At 44.8% G+C, this 24,539-nt stretch overlaps 1 protein-coding gene across 1 annotated transcript; it reads right to left on the reverse strand.

The window, feature by feature from the left end:
• Nucleotides 1–551: 551 nt before the first annotated feature.
• Nucleotides 552–19,369, reverse strand: WNT2 (Wnt family member 2). Its single transcript, XM_063396723.1, has 5 exons — nt 18,976–19,369; nt 17,413–17,636; nt 14,177–14,454; nt 11,088–11,352; nt 552–4,170 (listed from the first exon to the last, which is right to left on the reverse strand). The coding sequence occupies exons 1-5, from the start codon at nt 19,053–19,055 to the stop codon at nt 3,941–3,943; spliced, it is 1,077 nt and encodes a 358-aa protein (XP_063252793.1). The 5' UTR covers nt 19,056–19,369; the 3' UTR covers nt 552–3,940.
• Between the last annotated feature and the right edge of the window lie 5,170 nt (nt 19,370–24,539).

Below are 24,539 nucleotides of genomic sequence, written 5' to 3' on the forward strand. Positions count from 1 at the left end.
GAAGTTGCATCCATTTCCCCAGGTAAATGAGCTGTTACACAAAAGAAACAACCCAAAATCACGTTTGTGGTTACAGCCCATGAGCTGCCTGTGTCTTTCTGATAACATAAGTTCATTTCTATCATTTGAAGTGGCAGATGAAACCTGCAGGCTGTGACATGTGACCACAAAACCACTTCTGCCCTCCATGAAGCATTTCCAAAGAGCGCGGGGCAGACGCCGTGGGGAAGAGCGAGCCTTGGTACGCTTCGTGCTGCCACGCTGGAGTAAGAGCTGGTTCTTCTCAGCAAAAGCACCCTCCCCTGATCCAGCTCTTCACCCTCCCCTGATCCAGCTCTTCACTAGTCCCCAAACATTCCTGTTTGCCTTCCCACCATACACTGAGCCCCACAAGAAGCTGGACATGTCACCTGCAGGCAGTGACCAGCAGCTGTGGTTCGGACAGTCAGGCTGGCTGCCCTTAAGCCGCTGTGCAGCACAGTACCAAAAATGCAGCATTTTATTTCTAATTCACATCTGCAACCAAGTTAACACAGGGGTGGGAGGCCAGGATGGGATGCACAGATTGGTTTTAGATACTTTTCCAGGAAAAGAAAAAGCAGCAATCTCTCAAGCTTCAATGCCCACATGCCCTAATATATACCGCCATTCCTAAGTCATTCCTCATTTTCCATGTGGTAAAAATAATTAAACTATTTTTTACGAGATTTCACCTATAACAGTGCAACACAATTTTTAGGGTAAAGTTTGCTGAAAATACTGAGGAGGAAGCAATCCCAAAAAGCTTGGCAGGCTAACGGCGTTTCAGGGCACTGCTAGAGCCTGAGTTCATGCAGCAAATTAAAGGGAACTCCCTCAAGAAAATTGGACTGTGTATTTTAAAAAATAAGCCTATAACCTTTAGCCTCAGCTAACATCATTCTGACACTAAAATGTCTACCTAGAGACAGCTGTTTCCTCTTCATGACTAAATACATTAGTGAATTTATTCCATTGAACAAAACTGCAGTATTATTTCATTTACCATGCCTATTTCTGTTTCTTCTTTTTTTGTTTCCTCTTTTTTTTCCCCTCATATTCTTTGTTGGATTTGCTGAAGATCACAGAGGGGCCTTTCCTAGCAGCATTGATGTCTCTGAGTGTCTTTTGCCACTAAGAAATAGCAAACGTTTCTGGGAGTGCATTTCTTTGTGGAAGAGGCAGCAGAAATCTTAAAACTGTAAGTCTACCTTGAGCTCTTAAAAAAAAAAACCCAAAAACATAAATACAGAAAAAAGTACCAAGTAAGCAGCCAGCTCAGCACTTACCCAGTTGTTAGGCTGTGAAATATTCTGGGTTTCCTCTGGTGAAGTGGTTTTGACCAGCACAGCTTATTGATCTGGCACATGCCTGAAATGGGAACATCCGCCAGCTGTGCACTCCTGGGTGGGCTTGCTGCTGGCCAGGGTGACAAAGGACACTGAGAAGGGACTCAGTGTCCCCCTCTTACTGGTCAGACCAGCCTTCAGGAACCACAGGCCTCTGACCCAGAGGAGGGTTTGGAACAGGACGGTGTGCCTTAGTGGAGGAGGACCAGGTTGGGGAATAAAAGTTAATATGCTTTTAATACAGTGACTCCAAAACACTTTATCTGGGACTGTGGAATTCAGGTGAGTTGATTTTCTGAAATATTAAACAAGTAACAGATTTAAGAAGAGATCTAATTTCATTACCCTTCATTCAACTACCTAGAACAAGTTCTCTTGTAAGAATGAGCCTTTTTTCTTTTTTCCAGAACATTGAAATATTTTCTGCTGTATTAAATCAGTAATCTTTTAGACTACTCAGACTCCTTAAATCTTAAAAAAAAAAATAGCTCTAAAAGGTTAAAATTTATTATACTGCTTTTAAATTCTTTAAGGCTTAAAGTATGATATTGCTGGGGCTATGAACTACATGTGGATTTAATTTCACAGTGAAATCCCAATAAAAATTCTCCTTGGAGCTCACCTTTAAATACAATTAAGTATGAAATTTTCCTTATCCAGCCCAGAGCCAGAATTGGCAGCAAGGAAGAGGCCAGCAGTATAACCCTTGAGCTGCCCATGGGTACTTACATACACGTTATACACACACTGCACTTGCATAGACATGTGGGCAGGGCTGGTCCCACCAGCAGTTGGTTTATAGACAGGATTGGGATTATTGTTACCTCTGGCCATGATCATTTCATATACAGTAACTGAAACATTATCTTATTGTCCAAATAAAGAACTTTCTGGAGCCTCCTAATCTTTTAACACCAGCTGTGCCTTCTGGAGATGAATTACCCATATTAATGATACAAAATTTTTTGAAAGCCTTGCAGATGTAAATGACTCCCTCAACACCACTTAATGCCAGTCCCCCTTCTTTTTAAACAGTCTTCTAAGAAAGTTCCAAAACCAAAATACACCCAGAGTATTCACTTTATTGCCTTGGTCAGCTACTTCGATATTACTTTTTCCTGCACCGTTTGTACCTGCTAGGTTTCTTCCAGTCTATTTCATTTTCATATGGAAATTTTACCTTCCTCTACAATGTGTTTTATCACTCATTCAGCCTCTTTTTCTTGCGTTATTTTTTCATTACCTTGCCTGTCTCTACTCTTCATGGGTGCTTTTTCAGAGCCTTATTATACTTACTGGCACAGAACCCATTCTTCTCTTGGTTCCTGTTGCTGATCTCTGCCCTGAGGAGAGGCAGCTGATCCCTCTCTCACCCAGTTCCTCTCCCCCAAGGCTGCAATTTCTGGGCCTCACAAGCCTGCACATCTTTACAGCAGCTTGTAGTTTTGTGCTGATCCCAGCCCAGCATACGGACCTGGCACAACCTTAACTGCCTCTGTCACAAGCCAATACACACTGAATCACAGGCACGTGCTTTTGCAGAAAATATGCAGAAAATATCTAATCTGTATGTCCCCATCTGAATGGGAAGTATAATTTTGAGCACATTTAATAGATTTATTAACTTTAAAAGAACATCAAAGCTGATAACTTCTTTAGAATCCACATCATTGCTGAGGCATGGTATTTTCTTACCCATCATTGTTCATAAACATTTTTCCACTATGAGAAAACCTTATCCTTAGGTAGTTGAGTGTCCTGTACCCAGCTTCCACTAGGGTGAAAAACCATTCTCTTCAATCCTTCATCAGGTCAGGAAAAAAATCCTCAGCAGTTAATATTACTTTTTAAAAGCTTTTAAGGCAAGTTTTCACAAACATATAACTAAGATATTTGCTTTGACTCTAATAGTTCATCAAAGTGTTGTCGCTGAAATTTCCTGCAATTTCCTTTGGTTTAGGCCACGGGCCAATTCCTGCCCCACAGGAAACCACAGTGTGCTAATGGTGGCCAGGGTGGCCTCAGGTGGCCACCTTACTGGAAACTCCAGTCCACCAGGGATGAACACCCTTCCACTAAAGTTCTTCACCAATCTGGCCACAAATTTTCTTTCATGGGGAAATCAACCAGTGCTCAAACTCCTGAGCCATTTGGTGTCCAGGGCTCAACTGTGACCTGCCCAAGATCCTTCAGAAGATGCTTGAGCAAGCCCAGCCCCTGGGGTTGGTGGTGGTGATCTTGTAAAAGTGCCATATTTTGTATCTCCTTGTGTTCCTGATGGCAGGAATGAATTGCCACAAGGATTCTGGAGGAGATACATGGTGTTGGAAGAGTCTTGGCATAAGTATATCCTTCCAGAGCTGCATCAGTTTACGCGGAGACAACTCTGCAGCAACACTATCATGCAGAAATGCAAAGTAAATGCTGCAGGGTTTGTATCAATTTTTCAGCAGCTCCTGTGCAATGAACAACAAAGGCAGAACAGGCATAAAAGTAAAACAGTCCTCTGATGCATTCCCTGCACGGGCCAGGAAGGGCAAAGGCTGTGCTCCTCAGCATCCGTGGCGTGCGGGTCATGTCCGGGAGATCCAGGCAGCGCTCTTTGGCGCCTTGCACGTGTGGATGTCCACTACCTCCAGGCAGTCCTGGCAGCGCACAGCGCAGCACCAGTGGAACTTGCACTCGCATTTTGTCATCCTGCTGACGCGGGAGGTGTCGTAGCCTCTCCCACAGCACATCACTTCACAGCTGTCCATGCCACGGGACGTCTGGTTGCACACCCGGCCAGCTGTCCCAAGGGACCCTGCAAAGGGAACACAGCAAAGGTCAGGCGGCAGATTTTAAGGAAAGACAGCAAAGCATATGAAAATAGGTATAGGAGACAAAATTTGCAATGTATTTGATCCTTTAACATCACATCACCCACGCAGGATTCAATATCGAGCCAGAGAAATACCTATAAAGGTAAAACTGCTCCCATATTTTCCCTAGGAATCAGGCCTGGAGATGAGGAGGAATAAAATGGACAGAATACTTCAAGGGTCTGCCTGATTCTGTTAATATCATCATGTTTTTCTTCATCATTCCCTGGCACTTTCTTCCCCTTGAGAGGGCAGACACCCTTCCCAAGGCAGTCCTGCTCCCTGCATGCAGTCCCCCAGGACTGTCTGAAATGGGATGCCCAGGTGGAGCATCTTCATGGTGCTCAGGATTGCATGGGCTTCGCTGAGGAGCTCTGGGTGTGCAGGGGACAAAATGGGTAAAGTAACTGCGCTGCTGGTGATTAAAGTCTTGCAGAAGTGAGTGCAGAAGCACCTCAGGCATTTGGCATCGCTGCTGTGTCCACCCACAGGCCCATTCCACCAGTTCAGGTGGCAGCTGAAGAGCTGCTGCTCTGTGTGTCTCTCATCTCTGTGGGGTAACACCAAGAGTTCTTCTGCCCTTTCATGATGAGATTAGAAGAAACTAAATTATAGCATGCTGTGGACAGAAAGAGGAAGAGGAACCATATCACACCTTGTCATGTTCTTGAAACACTCAGGAGGAGTGGCTGAAATGCCTGTGCCACGTGGCACAAAATGGCTCTGTAAGGCATGTCTTAGTCTGAACAGTGACTGTACCACATAGGAGCCACTGTTCATCTAACACAAACTGGTTTTAGGGTGCATTTTAGGATCAATACCACTGCTGCTGACAGGTTATTACCACCAATCTGAAAACTTCATAAAAAAATTAATTGCCTCACCTGATTTCCTATGTACTGCTATTATGAATCAAATGCAAATATATCCAAAAAATTAACATTCTTCTGACATTTTCCATAGACCTGATTACAACTCCATTCTCTTCTTGGGCAAGGTGATGTTCCCTAAGTAACAGCTGTGGTCAGTAAATTAACTGGAAATATTTTACAATGTGTATTTGCAGGTGCACACTGAACATGAATAATTTACCTTCTTAAGGAAAACAAATACATGCAAACATTAATTAAAATTTGTGCGAGCTAGGATAGCAAACCAATCTTAATTAATAAAAAATGTAAACTGCAGTTAAAATGTAATTATTAATAATTTAAGCTGAATAAATTCCAGTTTTCTTTTTTTTTCCCCTATGATGAATTTATGGTTGTATGCACTGATGCTGCTGTCTCAAAGCAGTATATAACATACAAGTGTTGACTGTCTCTCCATCCCTTGCTGCCTCCCCAGCATCAGGAAGACTTCATATTATATGGGGGCTGACCCCATCCACTAATGTAATGAGGGGTTCAGGAACTGTACCAAAGCCACCTTCTCAAACTGTGTTTTTTTCATGGACCAACACATGATCCAGCCTCTCAGCCACACTCAGGGGTGCAAATTTTCTTCTTTTAGCATCAAATTTAGGACAGTCTTCAACTGCTGTCCTGGAGAAGTGCTTCAGCCCCTAGAACACATCTCAGCTTCCCTCCCGTGGCCTAGATTCCTGTATTTATTTAAGTATTTAAATATTCATTGGGTAGAGGTATACACCTGGAGATCTTCACTGTGGAATGGCCGGTTCATTCTGCTGCAGGCAGAGCAGGAGGGCGCTGGTGCCCGTGGCCCCCAGCTCAGCACACGTGCCTGTGGCCCTGGCTCAGGGCTCCTGAGCTGCAAAGGTGCTGCTGCACCAGCCAGGCAGAGAGAACTGGCAGAGGGAAGAGAAAACACTGAATGGAGGCGGAAACCTGCAGCCTGATAAATCCCAAACCTCCTTGGGGTCTGAGCACGTTCATGCTGCTGCTCTGCATAACATCCTTTGGGGAGATGGCTGAACAGCACTTTAAAGTAAGCCTCTGATATTTGGGGGAGCATCTCAGTGATGTGGTGCATCAGGCACACCCTGCACCAGGAGACCAGCAGTAACTCCTGCTCCTGGCCTACTGTCCCTACAGCCAGGGCCAGCACCTGGATCCCCTGAAGGCTTGGGGAGGAGAAGTACCCCAGCAGTGACCCACATGGGCACACACTGCTGCCAGCAAGGCCTCAGCTGTGCAGCTCTCCCTGCAGAGCCAGCTGCACCAAGGCAACTGGCATAATGGGCACAGCAGTGATGCCAAGAGGCCTTTCCCAGATCTTTTCTTCAAGAATTACTCCATGATGGGGGAAGAGAGACTTCCAGTGGCCCCCAGTGCCCCCAGTCTTGGCAAGGCTGAGGAGTCAGGGGGATGCAGAACTACATGATGCAGCTGTGGTCCCACAGGAAGCCTGTGGCAGAGAGAAAGCCAGATCCTGCATCCCAGCCATCACACTGTCCTCCATCCACGATGCTGAGCAAACAGCTGGGATACCTGAATGTAAGTTCTGCTGTTTGTGTCAGCCCACAGCAATATGCACCACATCCCAGACTGTGCAAAATACAACCAAAGTCACAGAAAGGGTTATTAGACATTGGAATGGATTTCCCAGGGAGGGGATGGAGTCAGTGGTCCCGGAGATGTTCAAGGCAAGACTTGGTTTGGAACTCAGCGCATGATCTAGCTGACATGGTGCTGTTCAGTCAAAGGTTGGATTTGATCATCTCAAAGGTCTTTTCCAACCTAATTGATTCTCTGAAGAACTTTTAAAGACACTTATCCTGCTCTCTCTGTTCAGACCAAAAAACAGTACAAAGGCCAAGCTTGTGACCGACGTGATTAACATTCTGTATCAGGAATTCACACGAGTGGAGGAAAAGCAAAGCTGCCCTCCACCTCAGCACAACTCCCAACCGGGAGCAAAGTGGGGCCGTGTCATTTGGCTCCTGGGGGTGAAGGAAAACCCTGTGCTCCTCCACATCCATCAGGAGCTGCCCAGAAAGGTCTGACCCCATTCCTCAGCTGAGGCACAAGTTAGTTTCCAAGTCAAATGTTCTTATTTCCAGATGTAAGGGGAAATCACACAGCACTAAAGGACAACCTAAGCAGGATGCACCCACTGCTTTCAACAGGAGTTCTGACACCAGCTTCAAAAACAAGATTATTTCAGCCACTAACAGACAGTCAGAAACTGGTATCATCTGATGCTGACCACAAAACATCAACATTTACTACACAGCTAGGATAGGGGACTTAATTATCCACAGAGTGTGACAAAAGTGAAAACAAGCTCATATAAAAGGTTAGTTTTGAGCAAAACCAACCTTTTTTTAAAGTTTAAACAGCATCTTCAGAATCTATGCAGCTTCTCTAGTGAGAAAGAAATGGAACAATAACCAGCAGTGAGGAGCCAGACAAGTTACTGTGCTCCTTGGCAGGCCCAAGCGTTGAAAGCAGCAGAAGATACTGAACAAAGTAAGGCAGAGCTCTCTGCCTGCTCCCTGCAATGCACCTCCTCAGCACTTACAAGGAACGAGTAGGTTCCAACTTGTAAAAAGTTCTTCGTACAACCTCTTTGTTTTCATTTCAAATGTTGGAACTGCCATGCCCACACACACTTTACCTGCCAAAACATCCACAGATTTTCGTACTACCAACTTCACAGCCTGTACATCAAGTCCTTTCTTCTCGATTTGCTCAGTTTGCTTTTTGAAGTCAACATATGTTATGTTGAAAAATTTTTCTTTCCATTCTTAAAGACCTAAAATGTACTTATTAGTATATAATGAGAGCTTTTTCCTTCTTCTTCTATTGATTAAAATCTGGTGTCAAGCAATAACATCTAATACTAGATTTTCACACATACACAAACAAAAGAAAAAAAAAAGTGCAAAACCAGTGAAATCCTCAACAATAGTTTCCTCACAAGTGTTCTTGGAGAAAAAATAATTAAAGGAAATGTTCACAGAAAAGTAGCTCTGAAGCTACTGGATCTTATGGACAACAGCCAGTACAGAAGGGCTGGAGAGAACAAGCAGCACACATTGGAGGCAACTTTGTCTGGAGGGGCTGGAACTTTCCAGGCCAACACTGAGGAGATGGCTGTGTGTTGATAAAAACAGCACTTTACCTAGGATGATTTTTAAAAGGTCTCTGGGATGTTCTGTCTCTGTTTCTATCAAATTTTGAGTATGAAATTGTGAGCAAAAATTATTTCAGCAGAGTTATGTGTGCAGGGTTAAATAAATTCTGAACACTTCTGAAAAATCTTCATTTGGTCCTTTATGAAATCTTAAGGCAAGAAAAAAGGTGGTCAGGTAATTACATTATCTTGCTATTGAGTAACTATTAGTGATTTCCCATATTATACCCCTCCTGAAATCAATTACTCCTCTTTTCCTTTCTAGAGAAAAAAAAACCCAAACAAACAAACCACATTTTGGGGTGTTTCATGTAAGTATGTCCAGCTGTCCTCTCAGACAGAATGCCAGACCCAGGGTGGAAGCTCCAGTGGGGGAAGAGGACGTATTTACATTTTTCCTGGGAAGGCTGCTGATGGCAGAATCCTTGAGCCCTTTTAACTCACTGGTTCCTATGTGTTAACACAATCAAGCCATGGGGGACACTGGCTTGGACATTTTACAGTTTGTGAAATTGTCTCCTGGTCAAGCCATGATGCTTCATAAGGTTTGCTCTGTGAATCTTTCATTCAGCTCCAACACTAACCAATCTCCAGATAATTTTTATTCTTCCTGAAGCACTAAATCACTTGAATTCCCTGGAGAATGAAAGGCAGAACTATATTCAAGGACATACATTGTGGTATTAGATTCAGCTGACACTGAAATGCTCCCCACCTATTTCCAAATTCAGACTTCCATAAGCTCATTTCACTTGCAGTCATTTAGCAGGGCTCACACTCTGCAATGCTCAAACCAAAAAATGAAAAAAAATGTTGTGCAGCTGCCAAAATCATCTCCCTCAAAGCCAGACCATGTTTTGTTTGTGTGGTTCTTTCTTTGCTCCATGCAAGCAGCAGAGCATCCCACATCCCATCAAAGGTTTACTGCAGTTCTCTAAAAATATGCTCTTCCAAACAGCCACATTCTCTGAATTCTGGGCAGCAAAGAAACACCACCTCAGCTGCAGCCATATATTGATCTGAGCCAAAGAACATGTCAGACTTTGCCACCCCTGGCCAGGCTTGTCAGTGTCTGGCAAATGCACATAACACACTGTGGTAAAAAAAGCCCACTCTCCTCCACAACAGCAAGACCGACAGATGAGATTAGGCTTAGTAGAAAGAGATTATTAAACAGCATTTTAACACAGAATTGAGTAGTGTACAAGTTATTCTTCCAGGGGAAAAGAATTAATGGGGTTTTTTGCAATGAATGAGGCAACATCAAGAGATTCATGTTTTGAAATAATGCTAGTCTGCAGAGAATCTCTTCATGATGCTACAATATGCCCATTTATTCACTTGGATTAGACTTTACAGTATCAGCCACTATTCTAGGAATGGTATGTGCTCGTGCAGGTAATAAACATCACCTGCCAAAATAATAAAAAACATTTAAAATTATGTCGACAACTCAACTAACTAGAAACACTGTACAATGTAATTGTACTGGATGAAATTCTGGGTTCATTGAAGTCAACAGTACATGACCAGGAATTCACATACTGTTCTTATTTAAGTACAGCTGTTTTGCAATGTTTATTCCAAGCAAACTTGGATTGTAAACATGCAGCAGTGCCAAAAGGAGTTGAGCTGCATTGCTCTCCAGATGCTTACAGATTTGTCATATGGGGTGCAATCTGGTCTGTTATACAACCTATTAATTAGTTCCACAACTTCTCTCATACGTTACTCAGTCTGCCTCTCTTTTCCAGATTTCTGGTTTTCTAGTTGCCAGTTTTTAATTGCCACATCAGGAAATACTATACATGGGTCAAGAGCCATTAGCAGGATTCCTGGTGCTTGGCAATGCCTTGAATTCTGTAACACTGCTAAGTGTGTCTCTATTGAATCTCTGAAGCAGGAAAATGCAGTGTTCATAGCAGCACCAATACTTTATCTCTTCCCACGGGGGCTGGCACAACTCTTCAGAGAATGTGACGGTTGTCATGGACAGAGCCAGCAGTGCCTCGAACAGAGGAATGAACAGCTGTGTCCCTCAGCCACAGTGTGCTGAGGCCACCAACCTCTGCTCTTCCATCCCCCTGCACGTCCCCCAGCTGCCCCACCCCACGTTACCCACAGCTGCCTCGACTGGTGCAAGCAGGCTGCACTGTCACAAGCTGTGCCTCCCACACTAGATGGGGACAGGCGTGTGTGCACCCGGGCTGCAGTCACAGTGAGCTGTGGGAGAGTGCAGATAGAAGAGGGCACTGCAGGGGTGGCATAACAACGTGGAGAGGAAGCAATGTAACAGCAGGAGGTGACATCACAGGGACATCACAGGACTTGGGGCAGCCCTGGAGTGAACTGTGTGGCACAAGAGCAACCGTGGCTGTGCCCACTATGGGCCTGCCTCCAGAGCACAACTCAAACCTGTGCTGAAAACAGCTTTGCCTTACAGCATCTCCAGGGCTCCATAGCATCTGGCAGAAATGGCTGAATTATATTAGAACAACTGCCTGTCGTACACCTAGAGACATCAAGGAACTATTGGTCTTGTACTGAGTCCTTCCAAAACACCTCTCCTTTTCCTGCTGGTTACATGCATGGATTTATATTGAGAGATATATATATATATATATATACACACATATATATATATATATATATATATATATATATATATATACACACACATTCTCATTTAAATTATGTTTTTTGACCTTTGAAGTAAAAATGTCATAAATAAAAGCATTCACATATAATGATAGAGGCTTACCTACATCCCTGTCTCTGATACAGTAGTCTGGAGAGCTCTCAAAGTATACCAGGTCATTCTTAGTTGGCTTCTTAAATTTCTTATTAGCCACAGTGAAACCCGTGCCATCTTGATTCATGACCACCTGAATTGCTCCATTGTATTTCTTCCACAGATAATCTCCTGTTTTTCTAAAGTCTGCCATGGCCAGCCAGCAGGTCCTTAGAGTGCATGATCCACTCACACCATGACATTTGCACTCCTGTTTCAAAAACCTCTTCACGGCCTGTTTAGAAAAGCACAGGTAAATATAAGTGTACCCAGGTAAAACAAAGTGTAATTAATTACTTCTCAACCCTTTTCCATCCATCCTGTAGTGCCAGGCCTGCGATGGGTCTCCAAATGACGGTCTGTAGTGACACCCACTGGTAGCATCAAGTCATCCCCCTGTGGTTGGTGTGCCCTGGCTGCTCCACTCACCGTACACACAGTCCCCGGCTGGTGGGCTCACCGTCCTGCTCCTGCCAGGCACCCCTGGATCCGTGTGGTCTGCAGTGCCAGGACACCCACTGGGCAGGAGGAAACCACCAGAAACAGCCAGACTCACCCAGCCCCTTGGGAGGCAAAGGCGCCCCCTCTCCCCATTGTCCCAGCTGCAGGATCGCCGTGCTGACCCTCTGCAGCTCATCTTCATGAAATCACCCTTTACCCTGTACGGTGTTTCAAATATTGCCCAGAAACTCATAGGCATTTCATATTTAGATGATTTTTAAAAGATACATAAAGCATTGTACCTGTGCTAGGCATCAGATCTGTGCAGAATTTTAAAATACAGTATACTTTAAATGTTTATACAGCTTTTGAAAAACATTTTAGAATAAGACCTTCATTAGTTTGCATTGGAGAGATCACCCTTATCATTAATTTAACATCTGGATAGCATTAAAGCCATTTCAGCTTAATCTCAGATATTTAGGCTATCTTTATGATGCTGGAGAACAACAGATGGGTTCATAGACAGTAAATAATTCATTCCTAATTATGTAAATATGGATATTTGATCTATAAATATTATGCCTTAAGGGTTTATGAAATATGAACCTTTTAGAGTTTGTACAAGAGGACTGTCTTCATGGGAAGAAGGTAAGAGAGGAAAGCTCCATGATTAGAAGTGAGAATGATGCATAGTGGGGCAGCCTTTTTCACTCAAGAACTTCATTATAAAGTGAGAATTTATTATAACACCAAAGGACTTTAACGTTTCTTTCCAACTTGTAAATGATATCACTACTTCAAAGAAGTCACTGGCATTCCCACAACCCTACTTCATTGACATATCACAAATCTAGGATTTAAGCAGATGCATGGTTTTAATTGAACAGAAATCAATTTAACAACTTGTATGTTTAAAACAACTTCCTGGAATAGTGGAAGAAGCACATAGTGCAAATATATAGTGGAAAGCAAGCCTTCTTTTGTCAGTGATGTTCCTATACTGATATACAGCATATTATGTTCTATGACTCATATGGGAATCTTATAAATATTTGTTCTATTTATTTTTTAATTAACACAGTTGCAATAGTCTAGTTTAAAAGAAATCTATCAACACCTCTTCCGGGGCAAGAAGAAACCAAGGGCACAGATGGTCTTACCCAGGTCAAAATGCCAGGCTTGTGGGCAGCTGGGGTTGTGAGATCACTAAAGCTAAACCTGTACTACTGCACTGTGAACACAAAAGAGTGTCTCTGTCCATAAAGCAGGTCCTAGAGCACATGAGAACATATTTATTATTTTTAATTGAATATAATTATTAAAATTTCTTCATCTTTTTCTAAAAATCTACCTTACCAGTACTACCTTAGTATTTGGCAGAGGTGGTTTTTAAAACTTAAAAGTAGTGAGATGCTCAAACACTACAGAAAATACTTCCCATCATGGAACTTATTCGCTCCTAAAAAAAAAAAAATCTGTGTTGTAGACTTCAGCCCCTTTTGGACAGTAACAAAAACACGACCATAGTCCTGCATGGGCCTATCACTGACCTGACCAGCCTCGTCTGCGCACATTACATATCCATTACACCTGCTGGCAATAAACTGAAGGAAAGATGCTGAAGAAAAAAAAAATTCAGGAAAATCATCTACTTGCTGTACAAAAAAAGATGAGAATACAAACAACTTAATTCCTACTAAATACACATTAAGGAAAACCAGACACAAAAAGTCTCTAGAAATAGTTCCAGAAGTGTTCGATCTAGCACAGTAAAATTTCTTTTTCTGTATTATCTCAGATGTCATGGGAGCAGCAAATTTTTAACGTCTTAAATAATGAACCAGCACATTCCAGTTTCATGCACTATTCTTAATTTTTATAGCTATCACCACAAAATGTTAGTGCAGATATTCCTCAGCCCTTCACCAGAGGTGGGCGATACACCTGGCAACTACTCCTTCTACTCACCTACGATGTGAAAGTAAAGACACTTCTAGCTGAAATTCAGGAATGGTATTTTCATACAATGTTTAGAAAAGGGGTTGCAGGTCATGCTCCAAGGCCGTTGCCTTTTGGAGGGACATGTATTTTGAATTTATTGTCTTAAAATGTGAAGTAATTACCTTTTATCTCTGCTCACTTTGTGATTAAGTTTACCATATACACACAGAAATGGACAGAATGGGTTTTTTTCTCAAGAGTGATTTTGAATTTGGTCTTTGTCAAGCCTGTTCTTCAGTGTAATTTTCAGCCTCTCTTAGGAATTTGTATTCTGTATTAACCAACAATAAAACTCCTGCTTATATAAGAATCAGGCTAAAAACAAAACCTCCATCCGAACTGATCCTGCAGCTTAGACTCCTGCTTGACTTCCCACACAAGGAGTGACTGAAGTGACTCCAGCAGGAATACTGTCAGGCACTTAAATTCACGTGTTTGTAGATCTCTGTCACACTGAACCTCCAAGGGAGACAGAGACAGCAGCTCAGGCTCCTGCCCTTCCCATATTTCTTCATAACTGCTGAGACCAGACAGCAAGGGCCCAGCATTAACTGCCCTGGACACAAGAGAGTTGTCCAAGAACATCTCTGGGCATCTATTGGATGGACACCCACCTTCCTTCCAGCTCTGTTGTTGTGGAGGTTCATCAGTGCCCTGGCATCTTTTCCTTTCCGTTCTTTGGCATCCACAAAGGCCCTGGCAAATTTAATGCCATAGTCAATGTTGTCACTGCAGCCACCCCAGTCAAAATGGCCCTTGCTGTCCTTGGCAGAGCCTTTCTTCTTAGGATCACAGGAGCAGGATTTCAGCTCCCCTTGGCTACATGCCCTGGTGATGGCAAAAACAACTCCAGCAGAGGAGATGGCATGTACAAAAGCAGATTCTCGACTACCTGAAACAAAAAAAGTTGCTTTAAATATCATTGGGGTAGCTACTTTGAGTGGTTGTCCTATATCCAGACAGGTAGCCTGAACTTCTTTACAGAGCTAGAGATAAACTAGGCTGAAATCACACAAATACACATTCCCTGGAGCCAGAATTAGTCATGGCTTAAACTTGGACCCCTCCCTGGTAAAAGCTCATCAATATAGTGTTAAGAGTTGGAAAACATTAAACATTTGCTTCTGATATTGATTAATATACTTCCATGGATCAGTTGCTTTGTACAGATATGTGAATAGAACAGCTGGTATTCCTATCATGTTTCATGAATTTAGAAGAATATATGAAGTGCTATTTGAGAGATAAGTTTAAGAAATTATTAAATAGGGACACTAAAACAGCACATACATTGCAAAACACCGCAAGTAACTCTTGAAACTAGATTTTCCTCTCCTGGAGCTCTTGGAATGGACTTTTGTCCTTAAAATATGCTAGGGAGAAAACTTGGGAGTTATTTTCTGAAAAATAAGTTAATATTAGGTTTTCTGCCTAGAATGTATCCTGTAACCATAATTCTCACAAATAAGTTCCATTAAATCAATGGCTCAGCTTGTGTCATGCTTGAGGCAGGATTTGGTCTGGCAGCTGTGACTTCTGCATGCCAGCTGCTCTGGCAGCTTTCCCATCTCCTAATCAAGGTACTTTACCAAAGATTATCTGAGTTACTAGACTATGCCTCCTCATAGGCATATTTTGCCTATGAGGTACATATTTTGATGTAATAATTGCTTTTCTTTTAAGATGTAGTAGTTTACAATACAGAGCTACATTACAGTGCCTCAGATCTATTTGTGGTAATGGAATATTTTCCTACTTTTAAAGTTTTTAGCATAGGAAGGATGACAAGTAGATTTTTGTGCAATCTCTAAGAAACTTGCAGTGAGAGACACCTCTTTGCAGGGCTTGTAAGCCTTAAATAATGTTAGCACAGTAAAAGAGGACCCCAAAGACAAATGCTAACTGTGATTTTTTGGTAGAGGCAGAATTACACCACAGAACTTATTATTCATTATTTCAATTGCAGTAGCACCAATATGTTTAACTAACAAATGGGCCCTGAACTTGCTTTCACATGCCGTGAAAGCTTTTTGCAAATGGCAGCTAAAAGCTTACAAAAGGACTGGGCAAACCATGCCCTCCCTACACTGCCCTCAAAATCAGGCAGAAGGTACCATGGCTTGTTACAAACCACACTCTTTTGAAGACTTATTTCTGACAAAACTTATTCAGAAATAGCAAAAAATTGTGAAGTGTTAATTAAAAATAAACACTCAATATTGTTGGAATAGAAAAGGTTTTTTGAGTTTACTTAACCAATCAATTTTATTAGAGCACCATCAAGCTACATTTCCTTTGCAATCACAGCCTAACCAGGCTCAGAGCTCAGAGGCCTGATGCTGTCATTCTCTCACATGAGCCAACAGTGAAAACTTCACTTTTGGAAAAACTGCATTTTTACTTTTTTTTATTAAATTGCCTCATCATTTTTAGGCCATGTTCTGCCAGACATGTTTTCCTGAATATCAGACAAACCTCACTGAAAATGAGCCTATGGGTGACGTTACTGGTTACTCACAAATAATTGCTAAGGGAACATGAAGCTGGTTACAGGAACCAATGTCTTACCAGCAGCAGAACCTAGCATGGAATGAAAAGCCCCCTGCTTGGGTCAGCTTGCCCAGTGTCTGCCATCCTCCTCTCCACCCCCACCAGTGGGGCAATGGTCTCAGGGAATTTTCCTACTCCCCTCCTTGCAGGTGCCACGCTGCTCACAGCTTAGAATGGTGCTGGGGACGCTCCAGGGACACAAGTGCCAGGGAGGTTCAGCTGCACTGGCTGCACACCAGGGCAGGCCATGTGTGCAGGGTGAGGCACTTGGTGAAAAGAGCTGCAGTTACTGGAGTCTCAGCATGGTTATCCCTCGGGTAAGTACATTCTGACACAGTAACAAATGCCTGACACTTCTTTGAGTCAAAAGAGCCACATTTGAGATTTGAAGACTCATCAGATGCCTTACTCCGACCTTTAGATGACAACACCACCCTGCTTAGCCATCCTCCCTCAGGATGCAAAGCACAATGTAGTCCTCAGTTCCTCGCACAAGCCTGGCTCAGCTCCATCAGAGGTGTGTGCCCTACCTCTCTCCCCCGGAGCCTGAAATGTCGCATGCCTGAAGGGAAGTGCTGCCCAGCATGGGCACAGACCCCTCAGCCCGCAGAGAGCGCAGCCCTGGAGGGACCGCACCTGCTGCTGCTCTTTCCCGGCTAAATGCTCCAGCGGGAATCAGCCTGCAGGAGGGATTGTCCTCTGCCATCCCAACACACCGGGCTCCTGTTTGCACTGAGCTGCCCCTTTCAGCAGGCCCCATCCCAAATATTGGTATCCTGAGGCTCGGCTGTGATGGAAAGTCTTCTGTCCTGCTGCCACATTCTGATGCCTTAACTTCCCTGTAGGCCGTAATAGGTGGGTTTGATATCCACTATGCACAAAAAAAAAGTCAAGTCGGGAACTGCAGAGCCAGCCCCTAATATGTCAAAACCCCACATTGTCTCCCTGATTTGATACAGGTTTTCGAGCAATACAGACCTTCACGTTATCATATATGCTGTTCTGCTGTCCGTGAGACCCTAAAATAACTTTGCATGTCCTCTTCCTTTCCTCCTGAAATGTAAAACCAAGCTTCACCCTTGCTAAGACCAAGGATACAGGAGGATGGCCACCGCTTCTCACGGTTCCCGCACACTGCCCAGGGGGTGCCAGCCCTAAAAGAGCCCCTGTTACCCTTACGAGGAACACTCGTACCCTCACGCCGACTCCCCAAACCCTTTCCCCCGCGGGCTCGCAGGCTGCAGGCCCCGCCCCAGCCCGGCAGCCCCTCCCCGAGGCGGGCGCGGCCCGCGGCACTCACTGCGCAGCAGGACGCGGCCGAGGAGGCGCTGCCCCCGCTCCAGGGCGTTGCAGTCCCAGCGGTGCCGGCGGAACTGGTGCTGGCACTCGGCCGTCCAGGCGGCCACGCCGCGGCCGATGGAGAGCATGGCCTCGGGGTGCCGCCGGCACAGCTGCCGCTGCCGGCTCACCAGGCCCGGCACGTTGTCGCACATCACCCGCGACGAGCCCACGGCGCCCATGTACCTGCGGGAGGGAAGGGCAGGGCAGGGCAGGGCAGGGCAGCACCGGGGGCCCGCGCCGAGCCCCGCGCACCTCTGCCAGGGAAGGAGGGTCCTCAGCGGCCGGAGCCTTCCTCTGGCGGGTCCCGAGCTGCAGCTACATCTGCCTTTTTGGTGGAAATCCTTTACAATTAGTCATCGACCCTGTGTTTTTTTAATAACGTGATGCACTGAGGAGAACCCCAAGCCCCACTATTGCAGCTCCGTGCAGTACTTAAAAAAAAAAAACCAAAAAAAAATTGAAAAAATTAAATTACATCATCTGTATCCAGATGGTCTCTATTAGTCGTGAAACGTTTCGAAAGGTACCTTTCATAAAATCCAAACTTCTATAGGTGTCTTTTGAAGGGATCAAACAGAAGAAATTGTCCTTTTCTTGGATTTTCGTTATTTTATACGATCATAAAATCGTTAAAGCCGTGACTTACAAAAAAATTTATAGTTAAGTGGCATTTAGAAGACACCATGACAAAATGCCATCGCAATAAATAACTTTATATGACTAAGTTTATATGACTAAGGACAGAGATAGTAATTTTATTTAAACATGTTTGGTCTGATAAATCGGGCTTTGATCGCGCATCAGCCAGAGTCAAGGTTAAATGTGTTCTCCAGGATTACAAGAAGGGGTTTAACTCCTCTCCTGCACCAAGACTTTCCAGGCTGGGCTGGGTTGGGGTCCCCAGTTTGAGGAGCAGGTTTGTTTCCATTCTAAGGCGTTTTGCAGCCAGCTGTCTGAGACGCCCCACGCCGGGCCCTGCGCTTCTCGCCGGGCTCTCAACCCTCTGCCCTGGCAGTTTGCAGTTCAGCGAGGAGAAACTGGGAAGGAGGGAGGGGCAGGGGAGGGCGAGGAAGGAAAAAATAAATTAATAATAAAAAAGTAGCGTCGCTGTAGCCAATTTTCAGCGCCTCGGGGGCGCGGAGGGGCGGCTGCCAGCAGCAGCGCTTCGCCCGCGCCCCTCGGGCGTATTCCCCTCCCTTCTCCCAGCCCTCCTCCCGCTCCCTCCGCGGCCCCAGGCAGCGCCGGCCGGGCCGGGTCCCCCGCACCGCTGCCGAGAGCCGCGGGTAGCCCCGCAGCGGAGGAGGAGGGGGTCGGAGAGCGGGGACGGGGTGTGGAAGGAGGTGCCGGGGCCGTCTAAATCCGCTCGCTCTAAGGTCTTTCTGGACCGGAGCAGCTGGCAGCAGCGAGCTCCGCTTCTGCGAGACTAAGAGGGATTGGCTTCCTCCACCTTCCCTAATTCACAGTTAATCCGACCCCACCTTCCCCAAGAGCAAATAAAAATTTCTGGAATTGCACAGCTTACCACCATGAGGAGGTGACTGGTGGGGTCGCCCAGACCAAGACCAAGGGAAGAGACCACCAGATCCCAGGGAGAAAGTTCATGTTAGAAACGCTTCGGTCCACATCAGGTCAGTTGCAGAGGGCAGAAGAAATCCCATGGAGCAACAAGGACAGGCAAGGGCAAACGCACCTTGAGGGCTACTTCTTTCCCGTGGGCCGAGCACCTTCGCGTCCCCACGCGCGACCGCGGGGCTTACTGATCCTCTGCCGGGATGCGGGGGATGCCGGCTGGTGCGTCGCTCTGGATTCCTCTCGGCTCGCCCCGCACCAAATCCCTCAGGACATGGAGTTCAGCCCCGCTCCCATCCTTCATCTTTGCCCCGATCCAGCTCTTCCCTGCAGTCACGGCAAAACTGAGGGGCTGGTGTGGGCTGCTCTCAGACTGGGTGGGTTCTGCTTTGGTTGGTGTTTTTTTTCCTCTGAAACTCTGATGGATGAAATGATGTCAAGAGACACTGGGGGAAGAGGAGGAGGTAACACCTCTGATTAGGCAAGGAATCCCGAGGAGCCAGTTGCTTTCCAACAACCCTACAAGCACTCAGTGAGTTCACACCCGCCAGCAGATGCTACACGACCCGCTGCGGAGCCGGCGGCAGCCCCGGCAGTCTGGTACAGCCCGGCAGCACTTGGCACCTCTTGGAGTTTGGCACGACGGCAATTCACGGCTCGGTACGCGCATCCCCGAATACCGAGCACGGAACTGTGACAGAGGAGAAGAGAAGCAGAGCAGTCCCGGTATGGGGTGGACACTGCCCGGCCGCCTCCCCTCGACCCGGGCCCCGCAATGCCGGGCTGGCTTCTCCGCGGGCACCGGCGCGCCTCCGCGCAGCCCCGGCCCATGGGCTCCGGCAGGGGGACGGGCACACGCCCCATCGCGCCTGAATCCCGGGATGGGGGAAGCTGCAGCCGCCGCACCGCTCCCCGGCCCCAGAGGCGACTGTCGGCCCCGCCCGAGAGAGGGGCGATGCGGCCGCGGCTGCAAGCAAACTCAAGAATAAGAGATTTTGCAACTTTTTCACTTCGTATCACCTCTGCAAAGCAAATACAGGGTAACATATATTCCAAACAACGAACCCTCATTACCAAGCAGATGCCCCACTTCCCAGACAGCATTCGTTGGCTGAAAATAAGACAAATGCCCAAGGCTGCTAAGTGAGTTAGGGACTACACAGCTCTTGTTACTAAAAGAAGCCTGCAGTTGTCAACTCCAGGTGAAAATCGTGGAAGGGCAAGCTTGGGAGCACCTGTTAAGAGCTGTTCTTCAGGCTGCGTATTACAGCCATTCTCCTGTTCCTCGGTACAACTTAGCAAGATTACAGACATAGAACTAGATGTAAGCACCGTTTCAGAAAGAAAATGCAAAGTATAGAATTATGTGAAGCTTGAGGTGGTAACAACATTCACCCATTTACCAGCTTAACTTGAAACACCCCAAACAATCCGCAGAAATGAACACCAAACACCCACCCACAGCTGCAATGTCAGAATCTTTTGACTGCAAAGACTTCCGAGTAAGAATAATTGAAGCTTGGGACACATGAAAGCTTCTACCAACAGTACTACTTGCCCAGAGGCAACTACAGCTCCTCTTACAACTCCTGCAGGTCTTAAAGGCAACAGATGAGCATTCAGCATCTATTTGATAAAATGTAATCAGTGTAAAAACATTCCAATTTTTAGCTTCTGGCCAATTTATTTCTTACATTTCCAATACACTTTGGATCAATTACCAGGGCAGAGAAACACCAGTGAGAGCACAGCAAATTCCAGCAGTATTTTCAGACCCATGCGAAGAGAGGCTACAATCCTCCCTGCTACCAGTTTTCTCAGGCTTGCAGTAAAAAGCTGACTTAGAATTTCTCACACCCTTCTGTACTAACAGGTGCTCCTTTACCTGCAGCTACTGCATGAGTGGCTTATCAATGATATCCTTTTCTGCTCCCTAAGTCATTTACCTCACCTGCATTCCAGCTTTATTGCGATTCAGATTTTTTTCTCCAACCCCTCCACTTCCTTCCGGCCCTACAGAAGTTCACCTTGGATCCATTATTTCTACTGACAACCAACACTCATTACAGAGAATGACAAAACAGGCAGGTTTGGAAAGGAACCTGGGGGACCACACTGGTTTTGCATGGCCAGGTTTAGGTTGCAGGGGGGCCACTGGGTCAGTTTCTGTGAGAAGGTCCAGAAGCTTCCCACATGTCTGACACAGACAATGTCAGCCAGCTCCAAGACAAACCTGCCATTGGCTAAGGTCGAGCCCAAACAACAGTAGTTGCACCTACGGGATCACTGCTGGATAATGTGGAAAAATCCCTCTGCAGCAGCAATTGTGCCAAAGAGCGTTAGACAATGTGAGAGGAACAGCTGTGGGGATACCCAGGCCAGTGAAGGACAAGGGGGAGAAGGTGTTCCAGCTGCCAGGGCAGAGATTCCCAAGCAGACCATAGTGAGTCAGGCTGCCCTCCCGCAGGTGACGAGGTCCATGCTGGAGCAGAGATCCATCTGCAGTTCATGGAGAAGCCCATGCTGGGCTGAAGGAGGCTATGACCCTGTGGGAAGCCCATGCTAGAGCAGGGTCATAGCAGGACTTGCACCCTACAGGGGACCCACAACACAGCAGTGTATTCCTAAAGGACTGCACCCCATTGCGGTGGGGACAACCCACACTGGAGTAGTTCATGAAGAAGTGCAGCTATGGAAAGGACTCACTCACGTTGAAGAAGTTTGTGGAGGACTGTCTCATGAAAGGGAGTGCTGGTTCCTGATGCAGCCTGGAGAGGCTGCTGGCCTCCTTGCTGCAAGAACAGACGGAAACTAGAAATCTTGTACGTGTTCTGAACAAGTATTATGTGCACAGTTTCTCATAAGGTTAAGAAATCATGCCATGTGCAATACAGATGACAGTGGAGTTAGCCAGAGCACTGAAAGTTCCATTTTCTGTATGCTTTCTGAAATCAAGCTGAGGTTTTTCAATACAATAATGAAATAATGTAGTTAAACCTGTATTTCTACATTCAAGTAAAGACTGTTTTCAGGAAAGCTGAAGGCATGGAAGTTTAATCTGATTTTTTTTAAGAAAAACCCATGAAACTCTTAAGTAGAACACATGTTCCTATATATATTATAGCCAGTAGCATATCTCAAAAAACCTGAAAATCCTTCTCCAGACATACCTCTGTAAGTCCCACTCCCAGGAACTATGGCTCTATATTATATGAAACTACACCATTTGGATCAGGATAAAAACTAGAAGTAATTTATCACACATTAAAATGGTTGAGATCACATAACTCATTTTATGTCAGTAATACTCTCTTGTTGTATCTCGTTCATATCTCAATACATCCCCATTACATGAAAATTTCTACTTCTGGAATAGGGAAATTTAAATTTTCAAATACACACTTCCCCCCTGCCTCCAGAACAAAGAAATGACAGCACACATCTTTAAAAGCAGAAATCTGCAGTTTTGATACCTATTAGACCTTCAAGGCTTTGCAGCCTTGCTGTCTACTAACAGGTATCAGAACTGTAGTCTCTGTACATAAAGATCCAAAGCAACATTTGTAATACTTTACACTGGGTATTACTACATTTGTAGTAACACAGGAGTTTTATTTGAGAAAGACAACCTGTAGCTTTTGCAGAACCAGTGAAATAGAGAAGGCAAATGCAAATGATCGCCTACTCACACAAAGTGATAGCTTTGGGAAACACCTGCAAGGGTTCAAAGACAACAAAAGAAAGAAGAATAAACTGCACATTTTAAGTCTTGTCCTCAACAAGGGACTTGGATGAAATAAAAGAAAATAACCCACACACATGCTGAGGTCAGTGGAGAATATAATAGGAAAAAAAAGCTCACACTTTCTCGGTTTAAGAACACACATACCCCAAACTGCTCTTTATTACTTGTAATTGGCTAGCAGGAATAATTAAGGGTAATGCCTTATGAAAGGCCAGGTACTGCACAAATAAATTTTAAAGAGCACGGCAAATCCCAAAGCACAGAAGAGAGACACAGGTCACACAAGCCACCACCTATCTTAGACAGGAAAATTTTTAAAAATATTGAACTTCCTTCAGATCTCCAAAGGATCACCCAAGGCCCTAATTTTACGTACCAGCCTTAAGATTCAGAAAAGGCCATCACATGAATAGTCACCCCTATGAAGACAAGTTAGGTATCCAATGCCATTGCAAGTAGGAACCTTGCTGCATCTTTAAGCAAGCAGGTATCCCGAAGGATTTGGGCCGAGGTCCAACTCACTCAGTCCTCTGCACCTCAATTTGCACTACTGTAGGAGGAGAACAACAGCTGCAGGGCTGTGCAGTTTACCTGCTTAATACATGCAAAGCTCTTCAGGCATGCTCCTCCAATCCCCTCATGGATGTGCAAATCACTGTATTGTTACTGTTCTGGGATAATGACTATAATTTGATGACTTGCAGAAGGAGACCTCTCAGCAGGGAGTTTTCATCTGAAGGCTCCCTTAGGAGATGCTGGTGGGGGTAAGAATTCTGACAGTGTAGCTCAAGGGCCAGATGTTGAAAGAATCTTTTTCTTTGCTTCCTGCCCTATCACTACCATATTGTGACACCTTGTCAGAGAATCTGAAAGAGGCACTGCAGCAATATGAAAGTGAATAAAGGATCTTGAAATGCACCAGTTTGGGATCAGAAAAAAAAACAACAGAAAAAAGCCACCCCAACTTATGTTGTTTTTGCCTCTGGCCTCATCACTCTGTAGGATGTCCTGGCACTGAAGGACAAAAGGGGATAAAACAATTGCAGTAACAAGGAAACATTATCACCCCATGCTATTCTCTAAAAAAAGCAGAAAACAGCAGTAACATTGGAACAGTACCCAAGTTTTTATCTTCTCCTTACTAGTCTCTAGAGGAATACCAAAGGTTAAGATTCCACACAACATTTCTGAAACTCAGAGACCAAAAGTTTTACATACCCATTCAGGTTTACATTTTTTTTTAGACTCTTTTTGTTTTGTTTTGAAAGAAAAATGTTCCTTCCAAAATATTCAGCATTTTAAACAGCTGAAAGCTGTTTAAAGCATTCAGCATTTAAAAAATATTCAACATTTTACAGATGTTTACTGAAACCTGCAAAAACATAACTAGTTTGAATTCACTTACACCAACTTCCTTTTTTCCCAACATAGCTGGTTTGGTAAGCAGATCAAAACTGGTTACAAATGTTTCACTGTGGGATTACAAACACCTTTTTAAGTGGAGAAAATATTAAGAACAAATTTGTACTGAAAGACCAGACCAAGAAAGATCAAGAAAGACCAAGCTGCTCTGCCTTCTACGTCATCTGCATTCTTATAGCAAAGGACTACTACAATCCTTTTAATAGATGTGATGAAACTCTTAATAGAGGTGAGTATCCTTAAGGAAGCAGATTTCAGGCATAATTTAAGTATCATAGTTTTTACATAATATGTAACAAGATCTCCACATTTCTCTTGACTGTGAAAATAAAAAAAACCCCACATGCATC

This window comes from Prinia subflava, chromosome 4 (genome assembly GCF_021018805.1).
Source record: "Prinia subflava isolate CZ2003 ecotype Zambia chromosome 4, Cam_Psub_1.2, whole genome shotgun sequence".
NCBI classification, from domain to species: Eukaryota; Metazoa; Chordata; class Aves; order Passeriformes; family Cisticolidae; genus Prinia; species Prinia subflava.